Source organism: Danio aesculapii, chromosome 10 (assembly GCF_903798145.1).
Source record: "Danio aesculapii chromosome 10, fDanAes4.1, whole genome shotgun sequence".
Lineage (NCBI taxonomy): Eukaryota > Metazoa > Chordata > Actinopteri > Cypriniformes > Danionidae > Danio > Danio aesculapii.
In genome coordinates, this window is record NC_079444.1 from 3,884,057 (window position 1) to 3,908,711 (window position 24,655).

The 24,655-nt window shown below is 37.4% G+C and overlaps 1 protein-coding gene across 2 annotated transcripts in view; it reads right to left on the bottom strand.

Annotated features, from left to right (window-relative positions):
* Positions 1-24,655, bottom strand: part of LOC130235750 (A-kinase anchor protein 2-like) — a 232,012-nt gene that overhangs the window by 107,940 nt on the left and 99,417 nt on the right. For both annotated transcript variants that reach the window (XM_056466200.1, XM_056466199.1), the window contains exons 5-8: positions 20,313-20,427; positions 16,982-17,003; positions 12,880-12,981; positions 9,101-9,766 (exon numbers count right to left, since the gene is read on the bottom strand). In XM_056466200.1, coding sequence (XP_056322175.1) covers positions 9,101-9,766; positions 12,880-12,981; positions 16,982-17,003; positions 20,313-20,427 — 905 coding nt within the window. The remainder of the gene's footprint in view (positions 1-9,100; positions 9,767-12,879; positions 12,982-16,981; positions 17,004-20,312; positions 20,428-24,655) is intronic.

Below are 24,655 nucleotides of genomic sequence, written 5' to 3' on the forward strand. Positions count from 1 at the left end.
GTCAGGCTGGAAAATAACCAGCTAAATCCAGCTAAAACCAGCTTGACCAGCCTGGTTTAAGCTGGACATAGTTGGTTTTGGCTGGGCTCCCAACCTGGCTAGGTGGTCAAGCTGGATTTAGCTGGTCATTTTCCAGCCTGACCAGCTAAGACCAGGCTGGAAATGGCCAAAACCCCTCTAAAACCAGGCTGGTCAACCAGCTAAAACCAGCCAACCAGCCTAGGCTGGTTTAAGCTGTTTTTTTCAGTAGGGATGAGTTAGAGAAAGAACCATAGCACAGACACAGGAGGGTAGGCACATTGGAAAAAATGCTGTTTATTGGACTAGGTATACCATACAAAGAAAAAATAAATAAATAAATGCCAATGTTACAGCATGGCTGCTGGCAGTCTATACTGGAGAGTTTGTGTGTGAGAGAGAATAAGAGTGATATGATACAGAAAGAGAAGGTTGTAATGATTAAAAAAGGTGGAACAATTAAAAATTACACTTCAGGATTACAAAAATACAGCAGAATCTCAATTATGAAGCACAGCAGACATTTCCCACGGCAGAACAGTGCTCAGATGGGAGCAAAACCACCATGTCAAAGTCTAAAATCGAGTAAACCGTTTGGCAGTTTGAAGCTGAAAAATCCTGATAGACGACGTTGACATCGGCTTTACTTTTGGAAAGTGTTTTGTTTTGTTGCTTGTATTCCTTTGAGAAACTACTTTGTGTAAACAGACTCAAGACATGCTCAAAGACCCCATGAATAAGGATTAAAAATAAAATAAAAGCTGTTTGTTAGCCTCAAGGCCTTCTGTCTGATTGAAGAAATATTAATACAACCCAGGCTCATTCTGAGAACGTAGTCCCAGGGACGTTTCTGGAGACCGCGAAATACGTAGCCGGGGGTACGTACGGCTGCATTTCATTTTTTTAAGCGAACGCTGCGGGGCGGTGTGACGCCGTTCCCTTCGGCGCTACCGCTTGCCTCCGTGTGGAGGGCTTTCCCGCTGCAGCCAGTTTGTCCGGTTAGCTCTTCGTGTACTCTGGCGGACTCGAGGCGCAGGGAGGGGCTGACCACGACGACGACGACCGGGTTCAAGTCCGGGGAAGAGCGGTTACAGAAATCAGGTAAGAAAACAAAAACAAAATCCAAAAAATGAAGCGAACAGGTTCGTCACAGGGTGAGAATGTGGTCAAAATCCGAAAACGTGGTAAAAACCGGACGAGGGCTTTTCTTTTTCTGGACGGCTTTTGTGAACCGTCGTTGGTTGGGTTTGGGGACGGAGGAGGGTGGGTCAGCCGATTGGCCGGTCGCACGGTCAATCATTCCGTCATGAAGACAGGCAGACGGGCGGAAGGTCGTTCGACAGCGAGAACGGCGCGGGAAAAAGCGCGCACAGCAGCCTCTCGCGGACTCGCGAAAACAAAAACTGCACAAATACGTACCTCCCGGGACGTATTTCGCGGCCTCCAGAAACGTCCCCGGGACTACGTTCTCGGAATGAGCCTGGGTTGTATTAATATGAAACAGATACATGCATTTAAATTAAGATGCTGAACTGTTTCCCCCCATAAAAGTCTTCTCTAATGAGAATATCTCTCTGCATAAGTTAATAACTAGCAATAGCATGTAGCAAATTAAGTTTTAGCAACCTAGTTTCATTAGAAATATGTACCTCAGCCTACTTTTATTTTTTTTTTATGAAACGTAAAATACGTTGTTTCAAGTACGTTTTATTGCACGTTTCATATGACAAATCTACTAGAGGGCGCTGTTGACATATTTGCAAATCTGAAATATGTTACTTGGGGTATGTTTTATTGTTACTTTATTGTTATTGTTATTACTATTTTCAGATATATGCCCTTATTTATTTACTATATGCCCTTATTATTTTACATGTCCACGCTTGTCATAAAGAACACCTAAACTAGTGAACCACCAACCTAAGTAAGCGAATGTAAGTGCGCTGCGATCACATAGGTTTACTTTGATTTTGCATTGTTTTTATCATCTTTATTTATAACTGTGCTCAAACGTGAGAGCTCCGCATCACAAGTACAACATGGTACAAGGTGAGCTACTGAGCAAACTGTCCACGCCAGAAAAGTTATTAATATGGTGATAGATAGGCGAGGAAAATGTATTTGATTTACAAATTATAAACGTTGTTTTTTGGTATTTATTTGTGCAAAGAACGGCATGGAAGTTATCATGTATTTGTTGATAATATGTCCTTGTAAACATTATTAGTGTCAAAAAGAGCAGAAGTTAACTGCCACATAGCATTAATTTGATCTAAAATCTGCAGTCAAATGTATGTTGAAGTTTTTTTATGGTATTGAAAAGTGTAGGCTGAAGCATGTATTTCCAATTAGCGTATATATTTTTTTAAACAGGCAGTTTACATATACTCAAACTGTTTATTACCCTCTTGTTGGTTGAATTATGCTGATATATACTTTTCTTTGAGCCAATAACCTAAGCTTTTTATTTCAAGTAACTCATTGTTTACACCTGCAGTAAAATTGAACATGGCAGCTTTTAAATTTGAAGCGGTACATTTAAAATGTGAAATATTCCAGCTCATTTTGTTTTCTAAAAACATACATTTTGTATGACACAAATTTATACAAAATAAATAATAAAAAAATAGGTGCTACAATTACTGCATCTACCAGCAGGGGCTAATTGCCAACAATGTTTAGACCAATTATTGGTAATTACCGAGGTTATCTCACAGCAATTCGTAACTTTTTGATTTAGTGGCTAATTCATATGAAGTTGTATGATCTCGTTTGCACAATTTAGTTTGATTTGCTCATCGCCCCAATGATGCTTGGGTTTAGGGATGGGGTTGAGTTGGGTGGCACGTATTATTTTTAAAATCGTACATTTTCATTTGACTGAAGTCATACACATTTTTACGAATTAGCCACTAAACTGACATAACGTAAAATAGTTACGTTTCCTTGTGAGATCAGGCTGGTAATTACACAATAACAGTTGGAGCTTTCAAAATGGGTTGTTACAGAAACTCAGTCATAGGAACCAGCCACCATGCCCAGTTCTCAGAGAACTAATTTCCACCTTTGTTATTTTCTTGGTTGAATTCGCACTATTGAAACTAGTGAGAGCACATTAAGTGACATCAAGTGCAGCATTCAACAAAGCCTTTTAAAAAGGTGTCATGATATTTGCTGCCTGATCTCACATGGAAACATAACTATTTACGTTTTTCAGTAAAGTGGCTAATTTGTACACATTTTATTGGTATAAAAATGTGATTTCTAAACCCAACCGTGATTGGGGATGAGCAAATCGTACTAAAATGTACAAATATTACCGTACTAAATTAATTTGAATTAGCTGCTAAATCAAGAAATCACGAATTGCCACAAGATTGTATTGCATGTCTGAGATGGAACGCATATGTTTAGATTAATCAATTGATACAGCAAAACTGAAGACTAATATGACAATTTCAGTGCTACATATCATTAAGGCTACTTTAGTTCCTATTGTGCTGAGTTAGAACCTGCTCTAAAGTAGGAGCTATGCTGTACTTTATGTAAATATCGCTAAGATTAGCTTTCTGCATCACGTTAGTTCCTATTGTGTCGGATTAGTCTCTGCTCTGAAGTAAGAGCAAATTTTGGTAAATATCAGTAAGATTAGCTTTCTACATCACTTTAGTTCCTATTGTGCTGGATTAGATCCTGCTCTGAAGTAGGAGCTAATTTTGAGTAGACATCGCTAAGATTAGCTTTCTGCATCACTTTAGTTCCTATTGTGCTGGATTAGACCCCGTTCTGAAGAAGGAGCTACTGTAATTTAGGTAAATATTGCTAAGATTAGGTTTCTGCATCACTTTAGTTCCCATTGTGTTGGATTAGATCCTGCTCTGAAGTAGGAACTAATTTAGGTAAATATCGCTAAGATTAGGTTTCTGCATCACTTTAGTTCCTGTTGTGTTGGATTAGATCCTGCTCTGAAGTAGGAACTAATTTAGGTAAATATCGCTAAGATTAGGTTTCTGCATCACTTTAGTTCCTGTTGTGTTGGATTAGATCCAGCTCTGAAGTGGGAACTAATTTAGGTAAATATCACTAAAATTAGGTTTCTGCATCACTTTAATTCCTATTGTGGTGAATTAGACCAAGCTCTGAAGTAGGAGCTATACTGTACTTTATGTAACTATCGCTAAGATTAGCTTTCTGCATCACTTTAGTTCCTATTGAAATGGATTAGATCCTGCTCTGAAGTAGGAACTAATTTAGGTAAATATCGCTAAGATTAGCTTTCTGCATCACTTTAGTTCCTATTGAAATGGATTAGATCCTGCTCTGAAGTAGGAACTAATTTAGGTAAATATCACTAAGATTAGGTTTCTGCATCACTTTAATTCCTATTGTGCTGAATTAGACCAAGCTCTGAAGTAGGAGCTATACTGTACTTTATGTAACTATCGCTAAGATTAGCTTTCTGCATCACTTTAGTTCCTATTGAAATGGATTAGATCCTGCTCTGAAGTAGGAACTAATTTAGGTAAATATCGCTAAGATTAGCTTTCTGCATCAATTTAGCCCCTATTGTATTGGATTAGATCTCGCTCTGAAGTAGGAACTCATTTAAATAATATCGCTAAGATTAGGTTTCTGCATCACTTTAGTTCCAATTGTGCTGGATTACACCCCGCTCTAAAGTAGGAGCTACTGTAATTTAGGTAAATATCCCTAAGAATAGCTTTCTGCATCACTTTAGTTCCTATTGTGCTGGATTAGACCCTGCTGTGAAGTAGAAGCTAATTTAGTTCCCTCCAAATAGTACAATTAAAGCAATTCCCAGTCCTTGCAGTGTAAAAAGACCACAAAGCAGGTACTTCAGCTATTAGTTCTAGGAACTGTGAAAAAGCTGCTCCTGTGTGAAAGCCCCTTCTGTGCTTTTTAAAACAACTATTTTGAAACAACCTTGCCAAAATAACACCCAATATGACATACAGGGATCCACAGAAATGACTTAAAGGTTGTATTCTGCACGCCAGGCCAGTAGGTGGCAATGTTACTTCGGAAAGATTAGCATGCTAAAGCCTGTTTTCAGTATTTTTGGATATTTTAAACAGCAGTATCATTTAAATGACTAGCCAAAATGCACGAAAAGATTTCCATTTTACTTAACCTGTAAACACTCCCCAAGATTTTGGTAGACTGGAGCTGCTTTTAAGAGATTCCATAATTTCGAGATGACAATAAATGGCAATCTACTAGAAGTTAGCTATTAGCTTTCATAGAGATATTTCTACTTTATAAAGGAAAATGTACTTCATGGGGACTTTAAGCCTCAAAGGTGTACTGCAAGTGTTTTGGCACTGGTTACAGAATAGTTTTTAGGTGAAACCTTAATACATGCCACTGCTCGTTGTCCATTTTTAGCTAAAAGAATAAAAAATAGCTCGATTACATTTTACTATATGTATCAATTTAAAAATATATCGAATTTAACATTAATTTTGATTGTTGATGAAACATTTTCATTATAAAAAAAAACTATTTCTGAAAATGTAAGATATTGTTGACAATCCTATACAATTCTTTATCTAAACAATTAAAACATTGTAAAAAAAAAAACAATTCAGCACCCAAAATAATTTGTAAATGCATTTTTGTAACTAATCAAGGTGTTTCTCTATATTTATCTTCAGCTAGGTGACATGTATTTCAGATTTTAGCAACAAGTTATGCAGTGTATTGAAATCCTTGATCATTTTGAATGGAAGTACTTTTAATAAACTGGCTTTTCCTTTCCCCATCTGAGCATCATTTGTACAAAAAACATGATGTACAGACAGTATTATGGCACTGAAACCATTTCTTCTGTAATGCGACAACAATACAGAAACAGCAAGGCAGCTGGTATTAGTAAAGATATCACTTAGATAATAAATAACTAAGAAATGTCCTTCATGACCACACTGAGAAGTCTTGGGATCTAACGGTATGGTATAAGTTTGAATATGCAATCAATGTGCATATATTAAAAACACTTATAGGTTTCAACCACTGTAGAAATAAATGTAGATTAAACACTCATTTTGAGTGTTCTATATGTACATTCGTTGTCTACAGGCATATTTATATATGCAGCCGTAATCTCTTTAACTTTGTTTCTAAATAATGAATAATAAAATAAACGGTAGTGAGCTGTACAAAAAGTTCAAATTTCTTCAATTCATTTTTTTTTTCAACAAATTCCTGCCATTCTAAGTTCTAAGCAACGACTTCAGCTCATTGGAACGCAAAATGCAGGATATACGGATTATAAATTTTTGGACTTCTGCGCAATGTGTTTAATGCGCGTTGAAGCATCACTCATCTCCTACTGCAATTTTTCTGAAGTGAAATAATAGCCATTTAAAGATTCATCTGCTGGTTTGTACAAATTGTGAATGTCACCGTCATAAAGTTCATCTAATGGATCGAAATACTAGCACCTTGTTTACTTCCATGCATGTAAACTGTGGTCTGTTAGTCACATGTGAGCTTTTAATTGGCAGTACTGATTTTATCTGCTTGATATTGTTTTGTTGAAACAATTCAGCTGATCTGAGAGCAGTTGTATAGTTATCTATTTAATTTTCAATGTCTTTTTTGCGGCTGAAAATGAAGATACAGAGGCACATACTGCATTTAAAAGATCATTCTGCTTGGGAAAAATAAATCTGCATCTGTAAACAATATATATATATATATATATATATATATATATATATATATATATATATATATATATATATATATAAATAAATATATATATATATATATATATATATATATATATGTATAAATAAATATATATATATATATATATATAAATATATGTATATATATATATATATATATATATATATATATATATATATATATATATATATATATATATATATATATATATATGTATATGTATATATATATATATATATATATATATATATATATAGGACAACCAATGATCATGATAATCTGATAGGTTTGTAAGGCTACTTAACATAATAATGATCCAACATCCTGTTGTGTGGATCTGTGTGGTCATATTGTGAGGAATATCAAAAGGGGGAAACAGCCAAAGACAACATCTATGCTACACCATTGTATGAAATTAATATTGTATACCTTCTGATAAAATCTGATAATTTACATATAATAAATTCAATTAATATATATTCAACCTCAAAGGGTTAATTGCAATAAATGATAATAACATGTTTTAATGGAGTACATTCGTTTCCCTAAGGAACCATTCAATGAACAGTTTTAAAGGTCCTTTTGATTTGACATTTGTAGGCATTCATGGTTCCATGATGTACCATTAACATCCATAGAAATTTCCTATTGCATAATGGTGCCTTTTAAGAACTGTTTTCAGAAAGGTTCTTTGGGAACCCAGAATGGTTCCAAAACCCCCTTTATTTGTAAAGGCTGATTTATACTTCTGCATCAAGCGCACACGTATGCTCCGGTGCAGCCTCCACAGGGCTGCATAGCCCTTGCCATGGCTGACGCTGACGTGCACCTCTCAAAAAATGTAACTACATGTCGCAACGATGCATAGCTCAAGCTCTGTGAATGGTCGGCTTGGTAGCTGTGATGAGTGTGGCCGGTGCTGAGAGCCGCAAGCCTAATTCAGGGAGTGTTTACAAGTGTCAAGTCCTATGAAGGAGCTCCAGATTTCTTTTGTATTTACCTTATGATTAAAGTTGTTGCACGTCTGCCGGCTCCCGCCTCCGAATGAGCGACTTTTAGCTACTTGTACGTTAAGGTAGCATTCAGAAAAAAATAAATCACCCGTGAGAAACTCAAAAATAGAACTAGCATTTCGGAAGTGTTGTAGCAGAGCAACACAAACAGCACGCAGAAGTATAAATACACAGCTACGCGCAAGGCATGCGCCCTGGGTCTCGACGATCACTCGACGAAGAAGTATAAACCAGCCTCAAGAGTGCATGGAATTTTTTTTTTCAAAATAGGCTCATTTTACAACATACCAAGAACTAAACAGTTGAGTTGTACTATTATTGTATAAGTTCAGCTGATTTCCTGATTTAAGAAGGCACTTTTAGCTTAGCTTAGCATAAATCTTTGACTCATATGAGAACCATGTTGATAAGCATATTGAATCATAGCATCTAGCTCTAAAATTGCCAAAGAGTTTTGATAATTTTGCTCTTTAAAGCTTGGCTCTTCTGTATTTGCATTGTGTAAAAAGACCAAAGGGCAATTAAAAGTTGCTATTTTCTAAGTTGATATCATTTTCCAGTCTGATCTCACGTGGAAAATGTAGCAACTTTATATGTCAGTTTAGTGTTTAATTTGTACGAATTCAGTCTTACAAAATTGTATGATTTTAAAAAGGAAGCATTGCACCCAACCCTGCCCCTAAACCCAACCATCATTGGGGGGATAAGCAAATCGTAGTAAATTGTACGAATGATCAAACGAATTCATACAAATTAGCCACTAAATTAAAAAGTTACGAATTGCCATGAGACTGTATTGCATTTTCCATTGGTCTTAGTAAACGATGTACTAAGGATAATTATCGAAGCTCTTTGGTCATTTTAGAATGATATGCTAATGATTCAATGATCTATGCTAAACTAAGATAAAAGATCTCCTGTAAGACCCAGATGTAGCTGAATGGCTTAAAAAAGGTAAAACTTAACTGTTTAAGGTGATTTGAACAAATTAGCCTATTTTCAAAAAAGTGGAGTGTTCCTTTGAAAGGTTCTTTACAGAACCAAAGATGCCAGTGGAGCTATGTTTTTAAAGGTGTATGTTATTAGAGCCTTCTCCTAAAGATGTTCCTTCAACATGCATTTCGAATCATACAACCTTACACCAACACAACCAGACAATCTGTGGAAAATAGGTCAGAAAAGAGTGAGAAGAGAACTTCTCTCGTGTCACAGAGGTGGAGGTGCTGTTAGTAACAGAGGGTGAGATTTGTTTGTAAGGAAGGCAGAGCCTTGGTGAATATGCTCCAGGAAAGAGAAGTTGCGGGAGAAAGGTCACATGACAGCACAGCACTGGCAGCGTTTTTTCTTTTCAATACCTGTAGATGGCAGTTCCTTGGTCGAGCTTTCCTCTTTGCCTTCTGAGGACAGTTCAGTGGTGTCGGACAGAGGCCGTCCCGACACCAGGTCTGCTGCATTGCCGTCGATGGTGGAGATATCAGTGACCGTCTTCTCCCGCAGAGATTTCTCATCATCCTCGTCGATGAGGACAATCTCGGCCTTGATGGTGCCATCAAAGCCTAGCAGCTTCTTGGACTCCTCCTCGTCCTCAATGCTGTGGTATCCCATAAAGATCATGGTGACGGGTTTGTCAGCGGAGGCTTTCGGAGTCTCCGTGACCTCCCCCTCGTAGCCTTTGCCATGGGTTTGTTTCTTGTCCTGCTTGGGCTCTTTGGTGCTCAGCTGTCCTCCTGTTTGCTGTGGCTCCGCTGGCGTGACAGTGACCCGTGCTCCGTCACTTGGTTGTTGCTTCCCGCCGACTTGTTGCATGAGTTGGTTCACCTCTCCGGGACTCCAGGCATGCGTGCCATTCTCCAGTGTAGTCGATCCCCCAGAACGCACCTCGTAGATCACTTTTCGGCCATCGTCGTATACCTTGACGCCCCTCTGATGAGCGTCCTGTGGGCTGACGGCCGAGGCTGAGAGGATCTTGGTGGCACCCGTTTTCCGGTCCTTCTCCACATTGATCTCCATGGCGTATAATGCTTGGGGAAGAGTGCAGATGATTGTGGGTTAATGTCTACTCGGGGTGGCCTATCATGCATTACTAAAAAGTGGCATGCTTGGCATTAATGGGATTTTTTTCAGTGATGTCTCTATGTCCATGCAATATTTGTACAGTTTCAAAACTGGCATTTAAATCAGAGCCAAAAAATCAAATTCAACCTACCCTTTGCTCTGTTATTACGCTGTAGCCAGTAACCGCTGTATGCTGATGTAAGCTTAGTTGACGACCAACTCTTGAATTTTTCACGGAAACGCACCATTACTCGTATATTATACTTGACGGATTTGCAATTTTGTTTTCAAGTTATTAATAACAGCTTCCGCTGAAAGGAAATCTGCTTGGAAATATATAAAAACACCCAAAGCTATTTCTGATGCAGCTAATAGGATTGATGTGAGCCAGTGGTTCTAAACCGGTGGCTTGCATCTTAAGGGCTGCAGGAAGAAACTCCATGCAAGAAATAAAATGCAACCAATCATATAAATGTGTGTAGTTATTACTGCTAAAACACCCTTGTGAGCAAGAAGTGTGCTTTGTAAGTTGTACACGCAGATGTTGTGTACTTTACAAGACTCTGGCGGCGTCTGAAACCGCCTACCACTCAGAAGGTACTGCATTTGAATTTGAACGTACTGCAGTATGTATGTGAGGACCATGAATGGAATTCGGACATACTACATCCGCCATTTTGTCATGGTCACGTGACCTACACACGTCAGTTGCGTCGCTTCACTCCAATTTCTCACGGGACATCATGGGATAGCGCAGCGTGCATGGGATACGCACTTCAGAATCTTGCCAGAAGTAGTAGGTCATCCGGGTATTTCTCGCATACTGATTTTCGTATTCTATGAATTCGAACATACTATGCACGCATATTGTTTTTAGTTTCGGCGGTTTTGGACATCTGTTGGCCTCTGTTTTCAAGCGATTTAGTTGTGGAGGCCTGAAAACATCAATTTAAATTTTGTAAAAATTGGGATATCATGTTTGTGTGTACTAAATGTTTAGTATATGATGCACAAGTACTGACCAACTATGATAGAGCAATGAGCGGATACATGTTGTAGTTCTTTTCAGTTACATTGCCAACCATACTAGCCTCGCAAGCATTGTAATGAAAATTCAGATCAGTGTGAATTTGGATTGTTTCAATGTTTATATATTTTTGCTTGTAATCTGTACATTACATGCAAAGTGCACTTTTTTAACAAAGGTAGGCAAACAAGGATCATAAAAGTGTGAAGAAGTGTAGAACTGTTGCTAGGCTATAAGGCAGGGGTTCCCAAACTTCTCAGCCCGCGACCCCTAAAATAACAATGCCAGTGACTCACGACCCCCAATATTCTCTGAGGTGGTTATAGATATATAATACTTGCACACAACGGTGCACACATACCAATAGGCCCAAGTCTATTCATCATTTAATTTTAGAGAATTTCACTCAGAGACCATCCTCCATGTTCAGTTGTGGCCTGTATTTGTTATTTAATGTACTTGAGTGCCGTAAAGGTGTCAGAACCTTTAACCGGGTGCCATAAAATCAATGTGCTACATCTAATGCTATTGCTGTGCCTTTTATATGATGTTATCACCCCAGGGGTCACAAAAAAAAAAAAAAAAAAACGAAAGGCTGATGGTTATTTATTTGCATTTTAACAATGTTACCTATTTAGTAATTAACTATTTTGTTTTACAGTAGGTTTTGGATATGGTAATTCTGATAGTTTAATAAAATTAATTAGATTTTTGGAAATCCCCCACCCCCCTAACCAATAGGCAACTCGGTGTTCAAAGTGAATTCATTGTTGATCTTAAACCATTTGAGAACCACTAATCTAAACCATACATTTAAAGAAATGAAGTACTTGAATGGATGGACACTTATATATGGTTACTAACAACTAAATTGTTGCATTTCTAAATCATTTGATCTAATTCCTTGATATTCTGAAACATTTAAAGTACATTCCCATACTTTTTCTCATCAACTAATGGAGTGAGATATGTACTAGACATGAAATGTTCACAGTGGTGGTCTTTTTCACTCATCTTCATGAAACCACAGGTTTACTATAAACCAAAATTCTCAAACAGCACACGTTCGACAAAAGCAGGTGCCACAGATGCCCAAAGGCCTCCCTGTTTATTTAGTTTAAGCCTTTTCTGACCAGTTACCGATTGCAAAATAATGCCAACACATCCATTTACAGTACTCTCACAAACTCACTGTGGTAAGTAACTGCCAGAATTTTTTATGTTGATCCTGAAAAGATATTCCATCCATCCAGTCAGATCTGAGGCACGTTTACAATTTGTCAACTTTAGGTTTACATTCAACGTAAGATTCTTAAAGTACATCATTATTCACATACCACTTCTCTCAGATTTCTTTGGGTTAAGTTGTAGGGATTATATTTGGATTACTCTTTCAAGCAGGAATGATGTACCAGGATCAACAAATATGTTAACCCAGGAACACGTCTAAGACTATGTTTACATGACAAAGCCAAAAATAGAAAAGTTTAGTTTCACATCAACATGACAACGTTTCAAAAGGATCTGTGCTTATACATTTGCGCAGACCATTGTTTTGCACTGTCAACTTGTTAGTAAACATACAATACTTGTTGGGAAGAGACGTCAGCTTGGTGCTCATGTCTTTGTATTGTTGTAAGTGTGTACGATGCATCTTTTGGTTGCAATGTGAAGTAAATCAACACTTTGCTGTTGCAGCGTTAGCTAACACTTGAGCAGGAAAATATGACTCCGCCATTGGTGTGTGTTTGATTGCGCTTGCGTTTAGTCTGCGTTTCCTTTAAACACGTGAACGACACAATTGTTTTAAATGACTTTGTGTGTTTACTCGGAAACAACAAATGGCGCCATTTTTAAAAGCTTCCACTTTGTAAATGATCAGGCAAATCATATAAACAGTTTCCTGTTTTTGGCTGAAAACGTTGTCATGTAAAACAACCCCTTACTCAGAACATGCGAGTAACTGCGCCATCTACATCATGTTCCCTCTCTTTGGCTCTGGCCCAAACCCGTGACCCTCCAGCCCCTCCCACCGGCCCCACAACCACCTACCAGGTTTTCTTGGCGGCTGATGATCCCCTGAAGCTGAGACTGGAGTTTGGGAATTCAGTTCTGGGAGACCAGGGATCTGCGAGCAGTTGTAATTCACCGCATCTGTCCGGTGGAGAGCAGAAGAGAAACTAAAACTTGATTCCTGTGCTCAAGAGCCCACTGAATTGGCTCCCTCCCCTTCCAATCCCCCTCACCAAACTGACTTTCTCTCCCCCCCCCCCCCCCCTTTTTTTTTCCCCCGTGAAGCAGATCATTGCTTAGACAGCAAAAACAGTGCAAATGAATAAGAGCAAAACAATGGTGGCTGTGGGTTACTGGATTCCCTTTGAATAGACGGATCAGGGTGAACAAAGTGCAGAGTCATTGGCGTGTGTGTGGAGTTCAATAGTCTAGCTGAGGCAAGAGGGAAATGGTCCAAGAGGCTAATGTTGGACCCCCTGTTTGACAAAAGGGATATACCCAGAGTGGCTGTCTACCATTGCGCTGGTACCTTGGAAGTAACATACAATTGTTTGGGGAGATGTTCATGAACTTGGCCTGAAATGTCCACATCAGGGCTATTCAATTAGTTTTTCATGGGGGCCAGTTCATGAAAAGCATCCCAAATGAGGGGCTGCAGAGATATGACTTGCAATATAAGTGATGACTCAACAGCAATATAATAGTCCATATGCTGTATTTTTGCTCCTTAAGACACCCATGTTGGCTTTTTGTCCATTAAAATGTTAGCATGTTGTGTTTTGAAACTACATAACATCACTGCATTGTACAATGTGGCTTTTTATATTTAAATATCATATTTAAATGTTATATTTCGATGTATTTGTTGTGTTTTGAACTGCTTAACAATTAGAGATGCAACTATTATAGATTTTGGTTGTACGATTATATAGTCTGTAGAACAAACCTGGGCATTTTACGGCCCGCGGGCCACATACGGCCCTTTGGTTGACTTCGACCGGCCCATGTAAGGTTAATTGGAAATTACAAAATAAATTTATTTTCTCATGTTACCTCATGCATGGACTAAGACTGCATTGCTTTTATTTTGAATTTGTTTTTTACGTACACAATGACGCAATACGTATAGGAACAGGTGCCCGCGGTTGACATGGTGATTGTAGCCCCAGAAATGTCCGCTCATGCAAAAAAAAGAAAGATAGATGCCGAATGCAGGATTTTCAACAAAAATTGGACTGCTAAGTATTTTTTTACTGAAGTCGGAGGTAAAGCCGTGTGTTTGGTTTGCGGGGAGGAGATTGCCGTGTTTAAGGACTACAATATGAGTCGGCATTACGACAAGAAACACTCGGAAAAATACAAGAACTTGTCTGATGCTGAGAGGGCACGGACATCCGAAGCTTTGCTAGCAAAGTTGCAAAAGCAGCAAGGCTTTTTTACGAAGCTTCACACATCCAGGGATGCAGCGACCAGGACCAGCTTTGTGATATCCCACAAAATAGCTAAAAACAGTAAGCCGTTTTCGGAGGGAGAGTTTGTCAAAGAGTGCATGGTGGACTCTGCCGCACTAATATGCCCTGAAAAAAAAGGCGCATTTGAGCAAATCCCGCTGTCCAGGCGTGACCAGGAGGATCGAGGACATTGCGGGAAACCTGGAGCTTCAGCTGCAACGTGAAGTGGCAAGTTTTGACTTTTTCTCATTGGCCTTAGACGAGAGCTGTGATGTCCGCGACACAGCCCAGCTGCTCGTATTTGTCCAGGGGATAACAGTTCAGTGATTTTATTTTACAGACAATACTGTGTGTCTGTAGAATGCTAAGAACCTCTTTCCAACAATATTTGAAACTCAAAATGTGTTTTGGAGCGAATGTGACTGAAACTGTTAACTAATATAAGTCACAAATGTTTAACAAAAACCAAATGCTCACACTTTGTTTACCATTGCCTTGGGAAATTTGAATAAATCCCATTTTTGTAAGGCAACCTCACTTTTTCCTTTTTGCTCATTTATAACATATAGTCTACTCTTACCAGCTTGAGAAAACAATGGTATTTACTACTTTTTATAAAGAAATACCATTAATATTATGCATAATTGACTTCAGCCTTTTGGCCTGGCCCTCCACAATATTTTCTGTTTCTCATGTGGCCCCATGGAAAAAAATAATTGCCCACCCCTGCTGTAGAATAATCATGGTTTCACGGTTATCATGATTATTATGCATTTATTAAATTCAAATATCTGAAAATTGCTTATATATCAAAAAAAGTGTTGTTTATTGCTGCTCAGTAACAAAGCACAGCACAAAATATTCATAAAAACCAAACAATAGTCCATTTCTCTCTTTGCACTTAAAAAGAAATGAAAAAGTTTTTGATTTAAACATGAGTGATCATTTTACAATGAAAATAAATGACAGAACAGTAAATAAATAACTAGAAATTCATTCATTCATTCATTTTCTTTTCGGCTTAGTCCCTTTATTGATCTGGGGTCACCACAACGGAATGAACCGCCAACTTATCCAGCACATTTTTACGAAGGGGATGCCAGTTCAGCCGCAATAAAAATTCAAATAGAAATTTGAATAAATAAAAATAGTATTTGTCTAATGTTAATTTAAGCTATGTATTAGCTAAGAATTTAAACGAACTGTTTTTATAATCTGCATTCATATATACAGTTGAAGTCAGAATTATTTGCCCCCTTTGAGTGAAGTTTCATAAACTAATTTCGAGAGGAGCAGGTGATATGATTGAGCACGTCTGGCCACTCATCTGTAATCAGTAATAATCCAATCAGAGTGATCCTAGTCTACTATAAATGGATCATTTTCTCCCTACTGTTTCTATCTTCGTTTGGAAGAATCCCCCTTCCACCCCATCTCCTCCTTTTCCTCCCTTTTCTAAAGGGGGAGCTCTCGAGGCCTACCTGATCTCGGATCTCCTGATATGCTTATCGACCGGGCGGGAGCCCTGGGCTCAAATTTCTCCGAGCTCAGGGTTCTCTCCCGGGACAGCATGCCAAACCTGCTTTATACGCCAAGCATATCTAAGTGGGAACTCTTGAAATGATGTTTAACAGAGCAAGGAAATTTTCACAGTATGTCTGATAATATTTTTTCTTCTGTAAAAAGTCTTATTTGTTTTATTTCAGCTAGAATTACATTTTTAAAAAGCCATTTTAAGGTCAAAGATTATTAAGATCATTTAAGCGAATCTTTTTCGATAGTCTACAGAACAAACCATCATTATACATTAACTTTCCAAATCACCCTAACCTGCCTAGTTAACCTAATTAACCTAGTTAAGCCTTTAAATGTTACTTTAAGCTGTATAGAAGTGTCTTGAAAAATATCTAGTCAAATATTATTTACTGTTATCATGGCAAAGATAAAATAAATCAGTTATTAGAAATGAGGTATTAAAACTATTGTTTACAAATGTGTTGAAAAAATCGTCTCTCTGTTAAACAGAAATTGGGGAAAAAAAATAAATAGGGGGGCTAATAATTCTGACTTCAACTGTACATAATCACTGTAATAATTTGTAATAATTAGTCTAGCATACCTTCTGTTTACATTGCACTGAAAGCCACGCACTACTCTCACCACCACGCAGAACTCTCATCACCATCCGTGCACGCATTGCTCCCAATATGCAAACGTCTCCATTGGAAATAATATACTTGCGCGCGGAAAAGACACAATATGCGAACGGCCTGCTGCTATAGTTAATCCAATGTGCGTGCGTACTTGCACAAATTTGTTTAGTTGCAGCAGTTTTGTTCCGTGCAACAGAAACGTGGCGTTGAGAAGCCTTTACGATTAATTAACCGTAATGAATTTAAGCACGGTTAATAGTGAAATCGGCTAATCATTGCATCCCTATTAATGATATCAGTACAATGTACAAAAGGCCATTATCCAAATGTTACATATCCAAATGTTTTCAGCTGCCTGCGCCACTTGCTTAATGTCACTTGACTCACTCTCTGCGCAGCCTTCAACTGCAGCTTGTGCTGTATTGAACAGATGCACGTCATTTCATGAATAGCCCTGGTCTACATTTTATTGAGTTATTTTAGTACTACAGGACTGAAAAGGTCTAGTAATTTTGATGAATATGATGACTTTCATACCTCCATCTTGATTCTGAAGACTCTGTAGACACAAACAGAAAAGAAACAATGATTACAAGATGATGCCATTGCGCTAAAGCATTTTCTTAAATTGGTGCTTTTCCTAACTTCTGCATTATTTAGAGTCTTAAGGCTGGTTTATACGTCTGCGTCGAGTGATCGCAGTGATCCACGGCGCATGCCTTGCACATAGTCGTGCATTTATACTTCTGCGTGCTGTTTGTGTGCCTCTGCAATAACACTTCCAAAACACTAGCTGACAGTAGATTTGTATGTTCCTCTGTGTCAAATTTCTTCGCGGGTGTGGTTTTTTTCTTTTGTGAATGCTACCTTAATGTACAAGTAGCTCAAACTTGCTCATTCAAAGGCAATTAATTTAAACAACTTTAATCATAAGGTAAACACAAAACAAAAGTTTCCATCTGAAGCTGCTTCACAGCACTCGACAGTTGTAAACACTTGCTCCGTCAGGCTCATGGTTCACAGCACTTCCCACACTCGTCACAGCTACCTAGCTGACCAGTCACAGAGCTTGTGCTACACATCGTTGCGACATGTAGTTACATTTTTTTTTAGAGGTGCACGTCAGCGTCAGCCATGGTGAGGGCTATGTGACCACGCGAAGGCTGCGCCAGACCGTGGCCCAATCCCAATTCTACCCCTTAGCCTTTCCCATTTCCTCTACCCCTCATTAGCCGCGTTTCCACTATCGCGGCTAAAGCGAGCGAGCCAGGGCAAGCCAAGGCCAGTCGCGTTTCCACTATCACTTCCGGGGCGTAATCCGGCCAAACCGGGGCTTCCTTGGGGCCAGCGTCCGGCCTTTTTCGGCCCGCCGAATACCTTGGGCCAAGGAGGGCCAACTGGGGCTTCGGGGCGGGGTTACGTACAAAGGCGGAGTTTTCCTGTCAGGTAAAGAGGAGACAAGATGCTTTCTTCCCTTACATTTGTTTTGCTATCGCGCTAGCCTTGCAGCCAAAATCTGTGTTCGAAGTAAATGCCGCCGAACTCGAATGTCCTTATCCAGGGATCGCTGTCTGGCCTTACACCAACAGACCACAAACAGTAAAAAAGCAATGGCTTCGGTGTTCTCCATCTTCCAGCTCTCGTAGTGATGCCAGGTTGTGTTTGTGGTTATAATTTGAGTTTTTTGTTCCCGCTGAAGTGGGCGGGTTGTGTGACGGGTTGTGTGACGTTTGATTCGGGGGACGTTCTGGGGGCGGTGTTTGCGTGACGCGCTGCGAGCAACTAGCCCGACAGTGGAAACGCGACATGATTTTGGCCTCATTTCTCAACCTCCCGGGCTATTGGCCCGGCCTGGCCCGATTAAAGCCCTGGCTCGCACTGGCCCGATAGTGGAAATGCGGCTATTGTGCGCGTTCCCATGAAGGGGTAGGGGTGTCCCAATTCTCTTTAGCTTGAAGGTGTAGGGCTAAGGGGAAGGGGTAGATACCCCTTCGAATGGAGATTTTTCAGGATCACACTCAAAACCAAGGGGTAACAACGTTTTCCAGAATACACCAGCCACAGCTGCACCCGGAAGTAAGGAGATCCACAAAGTAGTATTTTTTGTCATCATTATGAATTATAACTAACAAGCACGTGTTTTAATATATTCATAACCGCGTTTGTGTTTTACCGTCATGCTTAAAAAAAAAACGCTAAAATAAAAACCGCTAAATTTCACTACCTATAATTAACAATAATAACTCCTGTATAGCAGTCCCTCAACATTCTGACACTCGATGACCCTCGAATCCCCTGTCAGAAAAGTATAGTTACGATCTTATCGCCACATTAGATCATTATGATAACATAATATATGCCTTCAGTGATTTCCTGAAGATAAATACTAAAAAATAACAGAACTACAGCAGTCGCGATCGTCTGATCTCATATGAAGCAAGAGATCGCAATGACATATGATGACGTGAGCAGGTGCTGTAGTGCTGTCCCATTTCTTAGGGGTAAATTTTGAAGCCCTTTACACTCGGTTTCAAGGGCCAAGGGGAAAGGGAAGGAGTAGGGGTACAAAAATAGCATTGGGATTGAGCCCATAAGTGTGCGCTTGATGTAGAAGTATAAATCAGCCTTAAAATCAGAAGACCAATAATAAGTGTTGTCAAACAGGTTTTCAGAAAGATTCCCACCTACTATTGGATGGATAAATGACACAGTTCATATTGACATCACATTTATGATACGTTAAAAAAATAAGTCCTAATTTTCACTTTTCTGATCCATTTTGTTCATAATTTTATTAGCATTTCAAAAATAGTGTTTATATTCTCTACTCTTTCTTTCTCTAAAGTTTTAGTAACTTTAGTAATATGTTTTTGTTTTGTAATGTTTATGTCTATATAGTTTTTGTTAATTTTATGTCAGTTTTTATTTTTATTGTATAAACTATATTTTAATGCACAATTCGTAACCCTCAGCTTCATTAATCAAAATAAAAAACCTGCTAAACAGATTTCCCCTTGATTCGTTTTATTTTATTTTTTTCTTATATATATATATATATATATATATATATATATATATATATATATATATATATATATATATATATATATATATATATATATATATTTTTATTTTTTTTTTTTATAATTTTCTCAATTATTATTTCTTTAAGGGTTGTTTGATATGTTTGTAAAATGTAAAAATGTTAAATGAATAAAAAAAAATGCTCTTATTCCAAGAAAAACTAAAAGAAATAAGACTTTCTCCACATAAAACAAATATTTCCTGAAAAAAAACTAATTCTTAATATATAGTAATTATTAATTAATTAATTAATTTATGTAATATATTAATAAATATATTAACTTAATTATTTCTTACTACTATATTAAGAATATATTTATAATTGTAAATATATTAATTTAATTTCTTAATGAAAACTATGAAAAAAATGTTCTCCAAACAATCTGAAAAAATATATAGCAATTATTTTCATAATATATTAATAAATATATTATTTATTATTTTGGTCATCATTTTATTAGCATTTCAAAAATAGTGTTTATATTCTCTACTCTTTCTTTCTCTAAAGTTTTAGTAACTTTAGTAATATGTTTTTGTTTTGTAATGTTTATGTCTATATAGTTTTGTTAATTTTATGTCAGTTTTTATTTTTTATTGTATAAACTATATTTTAATGCACAATTCGTAACCCTCAGCTTCATTAATCAAAATAAAAAACCTGCTAAACAGATTCCCCTTGATTTGTTTTTATTTCTAAAATGCAATGAGACATTTAAATAGTGTCTAAAGTGTCCAAAGATGTTTTGAGGATTCTATTTGTTTGTCTGCATTGAGGATCACTCACCTTCTGCAGATCTTCAATGGATCTCTCTGTTTCCCGCAGTCGCTCTCTGAGAAGCTGCTCTTTAGCTGAGATCTGTAATTCTTCATTCTCCAAATGACAGATTTCTGATTCCAATCTACAAATGAACAAACAAACAAACAAATCTTTTTTGAATACTTATACAATATACAAAATACAATATAATTAAATTGCTATTCATAATCACAATGTTTCTGTAACTGATTTACAGTAATTTACCGGCTAACAGGCTAAAGGAAGTTGTTAACAGTGTAGTTATTAACCAGCGCTAGATTCTAAATTCGCAGTTGAAACCAGAAGTTTACATACACTCTAAAAAAAAGAAACATAACCATTTTTTTTATGTCTGGTGTTAAATCATACAAAATGTTTACTATTTTAGATTCGTTAGGATCACCTAAATGATTTACATTTGCTAAATGGCAGAATAATGAGAGAAGTTTTTTTTTTTATTATTAATTTTTAGACAGTTAAAAGTTTACATGCATTTCCTTGTTATTTTTGTTTTAGCTTTGCTTTTAAACTGTATTACTTTGGTCAAATGTTTTGGGTATCCTTCCACAAGCTTCTCACAATAGTTTGAAGGTATTATTAGCCCATTCCTCCAGACAGAACTGGTGTAACCGAGTCAGATTTGCAGGCTGTCTTGCTCGCACAAGCTTTTTTAACTCTGCCCACACATTTTCTATAGGATTGAGATCAGGGCTTTGTGATGGCCACTCCAAAACATTCCCTCTGTTGTCCTTAAAGCACATTTTAACTAATTTGGCGGCTGCTTAGGGTCATGATCTGTTGGGAAGACCCATTTGTGGCCAAGCTTTAATTTCCTGGCTGATGTCTTGAGATGTTGCTTCAGTGTTTCTACATAATGTTCTTTCTTCATGATGCCATCTATGCTGTGAAGTGGACCCGTCTCTCCTGCAGCAAAACAGTCCAACAACATGATGCTGCCACCCCCATACTTCACAGTTTGTATGGTGTTCCTAGGCTTGTAAGCTTTCCCCTTTGTCCTCCAAATGTAACACTGGTCATTATGGCCAAACAGTTCAATCTTAGTTCCATCAGACCACAGGACATGTCTCCAAAAATTAGTCTTTTCCCCAGTGTAATTTAGCAAATTGTAATCTGGCTTTTTTGTTCATTCTCACTTGTTGATTTTCCCATGTTGTCACATAAGGAAGCAGTGAGATTGAGGTTTTCCTTAAATACTATTCTACATTTGTGCCTCCAATTAACTCAAATGTTGTCAATTAGCCAATCAGAAACTTCCAAAACCTTGACACCATTATCTGAGCTTTTTCCAGCATGATCTCACGAGAAAACGTAAGCATTTTACGTTTTGTCAGTTTAGTGGCTAATTCGTACGAATTCGTATGAGTTCAGTAGTACGAAATTGTACGATTTTAAAAAAGGAGGCGTGGCACCTAACCCCAACCGTCATTGGGGGATGAGCAAATCGTACTAAATTGTACGAATTAGATCGTACGAATTCGTACGAATTAGCCACTAAATCAAAAAGTTACAAATTGCCGTGAGATTGTGTTGGCTTTTTCAGAGGCATAATCATCTTATTGTATGTAAACTTGACTTTCAAGAAACGTTTTCAAGAAACAATTTCTCCAAAATATCTCTCTCAATATTCTGCTATTAAGTGAAACAGAAACAAATTTGATAATCCTAACATACCTAAAAGAGAAAAAGTTTAGTTACATTAACATCTGACTTTTAAAAAAAAATGGTTATGTGCCGTTTTACCAACACAATCTCACGGCAATTCGTAACTTTTTGATTTAGTGGCTTATTCGTACGAATTCGTATGATCTAATTCATACAATTTAGTACAATTTGCTCATCCGCCAATGATGGTTGGGTTTAGGGGTGGGGTTAGGCACCAAGCCTCCTTTTTAAAATCATACAATTTCGTATGACTGAACTACGAATTTGTACGAATTAGCCACTAAACTGACAAAACGTAAAATACTTTTTACACATTGTATAAACTTCTGGTTTAAACTGTACATTTAGATAAGTGTGATAAATAATTGTGAGATTGAATATCCAACACAATCTCACGGCAATTCGTAACTTTTTTTTTAGTTGCTAATTCGTACGAATTCGTACGATCTAATTTGTACAATTTAGTACAATTTGCTCATCCTCCAATGACGGTTGGGTTTAGGGGCGGGGTTAGGTGCCACGCCTCCTTTTTAAAATCGTACCATTTCGTACGACTGAACTCATACGAATTCGTACGAATTAGCCACTAAACTGTCAAAACGTAAAATACTTACGTTTTCTCGTGAGATCAGGCTGGAATATCTCACTCTATTTTAGACATTTCACAGATATTTGTCCCAGAATGAGATCACTTGTTAGCATTTTATTTATTTTTTTTTTGTAGCAGAAATGACCTTCCAAAATAACAGCAGTTGAAAGAACTTTTTTCCACCTATTTTACCTGTTGTATTTTCAACGCTTCTTTTTTGAGTTACTTTGAGAAACCGGTAATCTTTCCTTTTATTGAATATGACATTAAAACCCACCTAAGCTAAGTTCACACACCGCCGCACGTTGATCCGCTCGCAGTCATCCATTATGTTTGTACACACAGAAAGCACATGTCCTCTTGCAGAAGGAATTTTTTCATCAGGAATCGTGGGAAGGCTCTTTCTCTTCTGTTATTGTAGACCACGTAACCTCAGTGAAATGAACAATGGCAGGAAACGGCGCTGGGCGTCGAGGCAGAGCGGCTTCCACATCGACTGCCAGCATTCAGAATGAGTGAGAATGGAGTCCGCTGGGAACGATGGAATATGCATGGGTTAATGGACACTGAAGGGATGTGTCTCATTCATTTCCAGAAGCCGAGCACACGACTCTGCATTCCTCACGCTGATTTCACTCAATGACCAGCACATCTGTACGACCCAAAGTTGATAGTAATAAGAAAACAGGAAATCTGGTTTTATGTTTCTGTTTTCATTCAAAAGGAACACTTGTGTTTCTTCGTGAGATTGCTAAATTTATATACAGTGCTCAGCATATATAAGTACACATGTTTTAATTAGGAAGCTATACAATATTATATTTGTGCATATACATTCGATTTGTCAGTACTGAAGCCAAATCTTTGCATTGACTTAACATGTAAATCACTCGAGCTTGACGCTTCATCCGCATCTGCACTGAAAAAAATGTCCAGATTTTTACAACATGTTACTGTAATTTTTCACAGTAATTATAATATATATATCATATACATTATATCGCTTTACAGGATTTAACTGTAATAATTCACAGTAATTTGTTGTATTTAAAGTTTTATTGTTAAATTAATGCATGATTACAGCAAATTACTGTAAAAAGAGCTATATTTGCATTTTAATTCAAACTTTTTTTATTTCCTTACATATACTGTACTCCATATAGTATTGGAACTTTTTTGATATTTAGAAATGTTGTTATTGCAGCCTCAAAAACAATTTGGTTACATCTTCAAATATAATTTGAAAGAAAAATCATCCTGTTTTGAAATTAGTGTCATAGTAAATACATTTTTTTCACCTTTATTTAATTTTATTAGGTTAACATAGAAATATGAGATACTTTTTAATGAACATAACTTTGTGCTTAGCCAAAAATGTAATAAACGAACAAAATTATTTGATTCATAAAACCAATGATTTCAAAGTCAGGGTAAATGTCAGAATGACTAGCTGAGGAAAGCCTGCTTCACAGAAAAATATAGTTTAATCACAGTAATCACAGTAATGGAGGTTACTATCTACTGTGAAGTTACACTATATGGCTGTGATTTCACAGTAATTTAATGTACCAAAATCACTGTAAATTACTGTGAACTTGCTCACGATAATTTGCTGTGAATTTACATACAATATTTTACTGTGAAAGTAATGCCATTATTATCCAGTAATTTACTGTGAATTTAAGGTCAGTTTTTTTACAGTGTGGTGTGAACGCAGCATAATGCATGTTTCGCCTGAGTTTTGTTGCATTTACACGGCTTTGACTATCAGGTGTCACTAGCATGTGCCGTTTATAACTATTCGAAATAGTGAATCGTTTTGAAAATCTATTAGTTCAAATAAATAGAAGATTTCAAAAGCTGCATTTACTACTGTAGAGAAACAAGGATGTCTGCAAGAAGTGAATTCGGGTAGTTATTAGTAATAATATGCTAATGGTCTAATCCAATTCAATGATTTATGCTAAGCTAAGCTAAAAGTGCTCCCGCCAGACCGGGAGATTGGTTGAATGGATTCAAAAATGGTAAATTTCAACTGTTTAACCCTATGATGAACTGT